The sequence below is a fragment of the Phaseolus vulgaris genome, chromosome 10 (assembly GCF_000499845.2).
Source record: "Phaseolus vulgaris cultivar G19833 chromosome 10, P. vulgaris v2.0, whole genome shotgun sequence".
NCBI lineage: Eukaryota > Viridiplantae > Streptophyta > Magnoliopsida > Fabales > Fabaceae > Phaseolus > Phaseolus vulgaris.
Genome location: NC_023750.2, coordinates 3,241,374 through 3,250,817, shown reverse-complemented (window position 1 = coordinate 3,250,817; position 9,444 = coordinate 3,241,374). Strand labels below are relative to the sequence as shown.

The 9,444-nt window shown below is 34.7% G+C and overlaps 1 protein-coding gene across 1 annotated transcript; it reads left to right on the top strand.

Moving 5' to 3' along the window:
* Positions 1-7,101: 7,101 nt before the first annotated feature.
* Positions 7,102-9,444, top strand: LOC137818829 (GTP cyclohydrolase 1-like). Its single transcript, XM_068622452.1, has 2 exons — positions 7,102-7,358; positions 8,116-9,444. Exons 1-2 carry the CDS (start codon positions 7,145-7,147, stop codon positions 9,279-9,281), a joined length of 1,380 nt encoding a protein of 459 aa, XP_068478553.1. The 5' UTR covers positions 7,102-7,144; the 3' UTR covers positions 9,282-9,444.

Sequence of the window (9,444 nt, the reverse complement as noted above, 5' to 3'; positions counted from 1 at the left end):
CATCGAGATAAACTTGCCCTTCCATCTGCCTAGTCTCCCCCTCACTCTTTCCACCACCTCTTCCCAAAACTTACTTCTTCTGTGATTTCCTCCTACAAGCATGCCCAGATATTTAAACGGAGTCTTCATCGTGGCGCAATTGAAGACCGTCGCGAACTGCTGTAACAAGAGGTTATTGCACCCTATCCCTCCAACACTGCTCTTCTGGAAATTAACCTTCAACCCGGACGCTAACTCAAAACATATAAGAATGGCCTTGATGACAAACACACTGTGAGTACTCGCTTTACATAGAAAAAACGTGTCATCCGCAAACTGCAACATATTTACCTTGGTGAGCCTACCTCCGATCTCCACACTCTCTAATAAATCCTTATCGACCGCCATCCTTACCACTCCAGCTAGACCTTCTGCCACAATGAGAAACAGAAAAGGTGCAAGCGGGTCTCCTTGCCTCACCCTCTTCCTGGGCTTAAACTCCTGAGTCGGACTCCCATTCACAAGCACAGACACGAATGAGGACTCAAGACACGCTCTAATCCAGCCGAACCATCTCCCACAGAAGCCTAATCTCTCCAGCATATAGAACAAGAATCTCAAATCAATTGAGTCGTATGCCTTCTCATAGTCAACCTTAAAGAAAATACAATTGCTCTTTCTCCTCTTAATATCCTCCAACACTTCATTTGCTACTAAGACACTATCCACAATCCCCCTACCTTCCAAGAACGCCGACTGTCTCACATCGATGACCTTGTGCAAAACTTTCTTCAACCTGCTTGACAGAATCTTTGCCACAATTTGTTAGAAAAGATGGCTTTAAACTAGAGGGGGGTGAATTGTTTAAAGGGATTTTCGCAAACTTTTCAAAGCTAGAATGAATTTATTTCAGAAACCAATTGATTCAGCAATTCAGTTAGCCAAAACAGCAAGCAAAACTGTAGAACTAGAAAAAACAATCGGTTGTTTCTTCGAAACAATCGGTTGTTTATACCAACAAACAACAAACAAACTGAAATTAAAGAGATAGAGACAGAGAGATTGTACACAGATGTTTATACTGGTTCACTCCAAACCAAAGCTACATCCAGTCTTCTCAGAAACCCTGAGGAAATCCACTAAGCAACCACACCTTGATCACTTACACAACAACCAAGAGAATGACCTTGAAAACCTCAAGAAACACACTCTCCTTGGCCAACACTAAGATTGCTGATCTTGAACACCTCAAGAACACACAGCCAATCTCAGCAAAACACACAAAACGAATTGTTCAGCAGTTTACAAAGATTACACTTGTTACAGATGAATATCTGAAATCAATACAAGTAGAATCCTATTCTAGCACCTTGATCAATCTCTAAACTCTTAAGCAATCTCAGAAATCTTTGAAAAACTCTTAGTTAAAAACTTTGTCTCAAGATTCTTGATACTTAAAGAAAGTTTTTCTGAATGTAGTCAAAGATATAGTTTGTTATCAAATCTTAACAAACTCTTAATTGCTTTTAAAACAGATTGGTCAAAGCATTTAATGAATGGAGCGTATTCAGTTAAAGCATTTAAAGCTCAGTCAAAGAAAACAGTTTTTCTGTTATGTTTACAAAACAAACAATCGATTGTTTCCTCGAATCAATCGGTTGTTTTGTTACTTAACAGATTTCACCATTCAAAAGCAGTTTTCAAACTTTCTCAAAACACCTAAGTGTAAACCATCGGTTGTTTCGACAAAACAATCGGTTGTTTCAACTTAGTTTGAAAAACATTTTACTTTGTTAAAGATTGACATGCTAATTGCTTTGAGATTTAATCTAAGGGTGGATTACAACATTAAACTACCCCAGAACAAAGCTTTAAACCAGCACAGCAGCATCAAGCAAAGCAGAGGCTTCAACATCCTTCAAAGGATTTGGATTCTTCAAAACATTGAACACCACTTGGTTCAACACAATTTTGTACATGCACCCGACCAAAGATATCGGCCTGAACTCGTTCAAGCAATGGGGATTTTCAACTTTAGGGATTAACGATATAAAAGAGGCATTCGTCCCCCTTGGCCATCTCCCTTCTTCCTCAAAATTATGCACTGCCCTAATGATGTCTGCCTTCATCTCCTCCCAACATAACTTGATAAAGCCAAAATTGAAGCCGTCAGGTCCCGGGCTTTTATCACTGCCACAGCTCCACACTGCCTCCTTTACCTCCTCATCAGAAATCCTTCCTACCAACCCGATATTGTCTTCTTCAGAGATCCTATTAAAACTTGCATTATCTAGCTTGACGCTCAAACGATCATCGCCAGAGAACCTCTCTTTGAAATACATTCGGACCTTGTCCTTCACCTCACCCTGATTTTCATACCACACACCATTGTCTCTCACCCCGTTGAACCCATTCCTTGCTCTTCTCCATTTTATAGTCGAGTGAAAATACTTTGTGTTCAAATCCCCCTGCTTCAGCCATTTGATGCGAGCCTTCTGCTGATAAATGGCCTCCTGACTAAGGTTATTACTTCTCAACTCTGCTAACAACCACTTCCTATCTTCCCTACCCACCTCATCCAACTCACTCTCGTCATCTTTTGCATCCAACTCATGTATCCTTTTTTGGATCTCATCCCCCTGCTGAAAGACATTGCCAAAAACCTCCCTGTTCCACTCTTTTAAATCAGCCTTCAACAATTTCAACTTTTCTTTGAACACAAATAAGCCTCCACCTTGAATTTCATAACTGAGCCATCTGTTACGAACAAACTCCCTGAACCTGTTATCTTTGTGCCAAACATCTAAACAGTGAAACGGTTTTGGCCCCCAGTCCACAGTGACCGTGTCTAATACTAGTGCACAATGATCCAACACCGCCCTGTCTAACACCCGGTATTTGCTGTCCGACCACCTATCCAACCACTCCCTCGACACTAAGAACCGGTCAATTCTACTCTTTATCAATCCGTTGGGTTTGTACCATGTAAACTTTCTACCCAACATTGGTAAGTCTATCAATTTAGAGCTTTCAATAAACTCGTTAAACCTTCTCATCTCGCTATTGTGATCGACGTTGCACCCCACATTCCTCCTCTCGCGTGGGCACCTGATGGAGTTAAAATCCCCTACCACACACCACACATTCGTATTAATCATCGATCTCTTCTCCCGAACCTCCCCCCATATAGCCTTTTTCTCTAACACTGAACCGGTGTTGTAGATGTTGACCACCACATTTTGTATCGGGTCTTCTAACCTCCATTCCCATGCGATGATGCTATAGTTACTCCCATTAAAGATAGTACTAAGATGAAAGCAACTTTTCCTCCACATCGTAATTACTCCTCCAGCATTATTCACATTCCCGTTCACAACCCACTCTATCTCATTTGAACCCCGCATTTTGAAAATCTCGTGCGACCCCAAATCCTTACACTTAATCTCTTGTAGACACACCATACCCGCTTGTTCTTTATGGATCAACTCCCTCAGATACTTCCTTTTGTGAGGACCCTCCACTCCCCTTATATTCATACTAATTACCTTCATCATCAGAAACACTGTTCTCCACTCTACTTACACTTTCCTTCCTAACTCCTGCCTTATCTCGAATCTGACACCTCTACAGAGGAAATACTTCAAGATAAAAGCACTAACTCTTCTAAAGGTAAGGGAAAACTGTATTAAAGTTCGTGCAAGAGGAGTCAAGATGACCTGAAACTAGGAAGCTACTCGGAGAAGAGCGGTTCTTGATAAAAATGATAAAGCAAAGCATGTAAAAACGGTGACTCTTCTGATGTATATTGATGCAAACTGCTTTAAAAATCAGTTCTGCATTAGAACTCAAATAATTGTTGGTAGTTATGTATTTTCGTTTCTAATAGAGCTAGTGTATGGTGTATTTGCATGTTATTGGAGACTTGTCTCTAGGAGGAAGGCAATTTGCCTTTTTTTTTTTTATCAGCAATGAATAAATAAAATTAAAGGGATACTTCAGGGGTATCCCAACCCATATACAGTGACCAGAAGTGGACTTCCTATTTCATCCACAAAAGAAACTCTCCTTTATGGTTGGAGCATAACAACCTTAAAGTGAGAGAACCATACCCCAAAATATAACCAACAGGTTACCTCATAGCATCATTCAGCTTTACCGAAACACCCAGAACCGAGGCCACCTACATTCACCTCGCCACACGACGAGTTACCCAACCCATATCAAAGGCAAATTGCCTTTGATATATATCATTTCTTCCATTTCAACTAACTTTTATATCTTCAACTAACTTAAACAATATAATTGCTTAAAAATTATATTTTATCAAAAAATAATCCTAATCACGGAGTTAATGAAACCAATTTTCTTTATCATTGATTAAAACTGTATTAGAAATTATATCGAGATACATTAATAATATATTTAATAAAAAAAAAGTTTACTTTCAATCTTTAATTATGATCCAAATATCCAAATATGTTGCATAATAACATACCAACTTTTCAATGAATTATTCCTCTAATCAAAGTTTTATTATTAATTATTTAATTAATGTGATCAGTAGTAACTAAGATCTTGGACCATACCCTACAAAAACTAAAAATCTACAACTCTCACCAGAAAATAGGTCAAAGGTGTTCATAGGCTAAGAGTGCATTAGATATAAAACCAAACATGACCTTAAGCTTTAGACACAGCAACATTAGAAAACACATATTCCATTAGTATATTTGCCCCAGCAAAATACCACAAATTCTACACCAACCACATAAAAAAACTTAGATATAAGAAACAAACGATGACTGGGAAGAGAATCAAAGTGAAAAAACAAAGAGTAAAAAGGTTGTTTGTACCAAAGGTTATTCTTAAATAGCTGAAAGCTCCTCTTGCTATTGGAACTTGAACAGCAAATAGTCTAAGTGGGTAGCATTCTCTTTTTCAGGTCTTTGAGGAGTTTTAATTCTTTGTGTAAAACTTTGAAATGAAGACATTATAATACATAAAAATCTAAACTAAACCAATTCATAAAATAAACCAATACATAAAAAAAAGTTTACTTTCAATCTTTAATTATGATCCAAATATCCAAATATGTTGCATAATAACATACCCAACTTTTCAATGAATTATTCCTCTAATCAAAGTTCTATTATTAATTATTTAGTTAATGTGATCAGTAGTAACTAAGATCTTGGACCATACACTACAAAAACTAAAAATCTACAACTCTCATCAGAAAATAGGTCAAAGGTGTTCATAGGGTAAGAGTGCATTAGATATGTTACGAAGTGGGCTTTAAGCTTATGGGTGGTCCGATAGCGGACCGATAGCGGGTGGCACGATAGGCCCAACACAAACACTTGCTAGGATAAGCTTGAAATGGCTCTGATACCATGTTACCAAGTGGACTTTAAGCCTAACTTAACCCCATAAAACCGGCTCATAGGATTGAGGTTTGCACCCACTTATATACAATGAAAGACTCTAATGTCGATGTGGGATCTCCAACAAGATATAAAACCAAACATGACCTTAAGCTTTAGACACAGCAACATTAGAAAACACATATTCCATTAGTATATTTGCCCCAGCAAAATACCCCACATATTCTCCTACACCAACCACATAAAAAACTTATAAGAAACAAGCGATGACTGGGAAGAGAATCAAAGTGACAAAACAAATAGTAAAAAGGTTGTTTGTACCAAAGGTTATTCTTAAATAGCTGAAAGCTCCTCTTGCTACTGGAACTTGAACAGCAAATAGTCTAAGTGGGTAGCATTCTCTTTTTCAGGTCTTTGAGGAGTTTTAATTCTTTGTGTAAAACTTTGAAATGAAGACATTATAATACATAAAAATCTAAAATAAACCAATTCATTTCCACACTCAATTGAGTGCATGCAGTGGGCAATAAGAATTAAACATAAATATTTGTGTTTATTATTCAACATCTTCTAGGTTTTAATAATAAGATGAATTAATTAGTAAATAATATATATTTCTTATATTAAATTATAATTATTTGGTATTAATATGAAATCGTGTTAATTACTTACTACACATATTTTCTACATTTATAATTTAGTGTTTATATTTTCTTTATGAAAAAATTATATTTATATAGTATTACGAAATCTTTGAAAAGTAAATAAAAAAAATTGAAGTGCAAGTGTAACAAACTAAATTAAGAATTGTATTTTTTTACAAGGAATTTTATAATTTCTATATAATTTTAGATTTAACTTCTTTTCTTACCTCTATTAAATATTATAACATTTTCGTTTTATATTAATGAATAATGAAGAGATAATTTTAAAACTCTCAACTAAACTTTAATTTGTCATAGTATTTTTGTTGGCATGTGTTTAATTATTTTAGAGGTGTCTTTTATATTAATGGCAAAGTATTACTAAAGTAATATCTAAACACTATTCTCCAAATTAAATAAATAAATTAAATATAAATTAATTTTTAGAGATAATAAAATAATAAATTATTATATTTACTAAATTAAATATTATTTTAAAGATAAAAAATTATTAATAAATAGTTTTTAAACTGATATCTAATTAGCTATCAAGAATTTAATTTTTAATTAATTAAATATTAATTTAAAAACTATTTATTAATAATATAACTATTTAAATATTAATATTTTTTTAGTTTTTAAAAAACTATATAATTTAATTAATATAATAGTTAATTATTGTTTTCTCTAAAAATTAATTTTTATTTAATTATTTTCTTATAATAAAATTTAATTTGAATTTTTCAATATAATAAATAAATAAATTGGAATCTATTATTAAATGTAATATTTATAACATTTAATGAATTTAAATTTTGCTTTGGTAATCACTTTAATTATTTATTATATTAAAACATTCAATGTACTATTTAATATATATTAAAAAACTGCATTAATATCATTAAGTTCAATATTTTTTTTCTACAAAATCTTAAAAAAAGAATCAAAAAAATAAAACATGATCTTATTTTGTACATGAACCATATCCTCAGCCACGTACATCTGTTTCCTTCCTTGTCACCACTGCACCATTTACATGTTTTTTCTCTATAAATAAGAAGCATGGCACATAGAGATAAACAAAAGAAGGTGCATTGCTGCATAAATCGTGTGAGTTTATATTTGTGTAGTGTTTGAATGGGGCATTTGGGTGAGAATGGTTTGAATTGTGAGCTTGGAAATGGAGTGAGCATGTGTGGTAATGAAGAGAGCTTTGAGAAAGAGAGCAATTCAAGTTCCATTCAATATGCTGTCAAAGTCCTGTTGATGGGTTTAGGAGAAGATATCAACAGAGAAGGCATTAGAAAGACACCACTTCGTGTTGCCAAAGCCCTTTCTGAAGGAACCAGAGGTGACTATCCATTACTGCTGTTTTATCTCATTTAAGCTAAAATTAAATTTTCTTTATTGTCTTCAACTATTTTCTTATATATATATATATATATATATATATATATATATATATATATATATATATATATATGGTCATGAGTGAGAGATGGTGTATGAACCCTAAATCTGGGGTGGCATGTTTTCAGTTTTATAATATTGAAGATTTGATTCAAAATTCAATCATCACACAGATCTGTGGCCTTTGCTGCAAAGATTTGAGTGTGGCCTGTGGATCCAAGTTTAATCTTGTAGATTATGTTCTAGACATTCTCTTTGTAAACAAGGTACTATGAAAAAAAAAAAAATTGGTTGCATGAAAAAATTATATAATAAAAGATAAATTTATAACTGAATGATATAAAAAATTTATTAAAATAATATTATTATTGATTATTAAGATCTATTAAATATTGGTTGTCAAATATCAAGATGCTTATTTTATTTTTTTATATTTAATGTTCTAAACCCTAAAGCTGACATTTAATTTTACTGAATTGAATGATGTTATCATTTTATATGAAATTGAGAACTACTTTTGTTTACATTCACTTTATTATTAATAATAGTATTATTTTAATATTTTGCATACTATTTTATTACAAATATATTCTTTATTATTTATATATTTTTAAATCCATCACATATGAAATGAAGAATATATACAAATTTTTGAAGAGTATGTTAAGCACAAATATTGATAAGGGTGTTGTTAACAGGTTATACTCAAGGTGTTAAGGAAATTGTGGAAGATGCATTGTTCCCTGAAGCTTGTGTAGGCAATAGTGAAGTTGGTGATGCAGGTGGTGAAGTAGATGGACTTGTGATTGTGAGAAACCTTGACTTTTACTCCTATTGTGAGTCTTGCATGCTACCATTCTATTTCAAGTGTCATGTGGGTTATGTGCCTTCTGGCCAAAGGGTTTTAGGGTTAAGCAAGCTCTCTCGTGTCACCAATGTCTTTGCAAAGCAACTCCAAGAGCCTCAGCGTCTTGCAGATCAGGTCTGTTCTGCATTGCAGGAAGGAATCCAACCCAAAGGTGTTGCTGTTGTGCTTCAATGCAAACACCTTCCCTTTCCAGACATGGAATCAAACACTCTTCAATCACACCACAAAGGGGTGCAGGGGATACTGGTTTCTGCAGGCTCTGGTGCTTTTCAAAACAAAGATGCACTCATCTGGGATGACTTTCTTGGCCTCCTTAACTCTAGAGGTGTTGACAAGGATCAAATTCATGATAAAGGGTCATTGGACCAATGTTGGTGTCCTTCTTTGTCTTCTTCTAAAGTTTCAGTCAAGAATGAAGAAATCAACCCTCTTATGGTCACTGCAGTGGCTTCAATTCTTAAGTCCTTAGGTGAGGATCCAACTAGGAAGGAGTTACAAGGGACTCCTGGTAGGTACACAAAATGGCTGATGAACTTCCAATGCAGCAGCATTGAAAAGAAGCTGAAGGGTTTGGTTTGGAGTGGGACAAATGGTGCTTCTAGTGACAACAACACACTACACTCAGAGCTGAACTTGCCTTTCCTGTCACAATGTGAGCATCATTTGCTTCCATTTCATGGTGTTGTTCACATAGGATACTTCACTTCCCCAGGGTTTGAGATTGAGAAATCCCTTTTGCAGACAATAGTGCATTTCTTTGGGGTTAAGCTCCAGGTTCAAGAAAGGCTCACCAAGCAGATTGCAGAAACAGTTTCTTCATTGATTGGTGAAAATGTGGTGGTGGTGGTGGAAGCAAGTCACACATGTATGATGTCTCGGGGAATTGAGAAGTTTGGTAGTAATACTGCTACCATTGCTGCATTGGGACGTTTTTCAACTGATCTTGCTGCAAGAGCTATGTTCCTGAAGAGTATTCCAAGTGCTGAATCTCTTTAAGAGCATTGGTGATTATCTATAACTGTTTTTGGAAGTGTTTCTTAGTTGTTCTATTTTCGTGTTTCATGCATATTTATGGTTTGGCATCGTTTCTTGTTGTAATAACCCGTTACTACCATGTTAACGGAAAGTGAAATTTTTGAGTTGAGTTTGAATTCAAGTA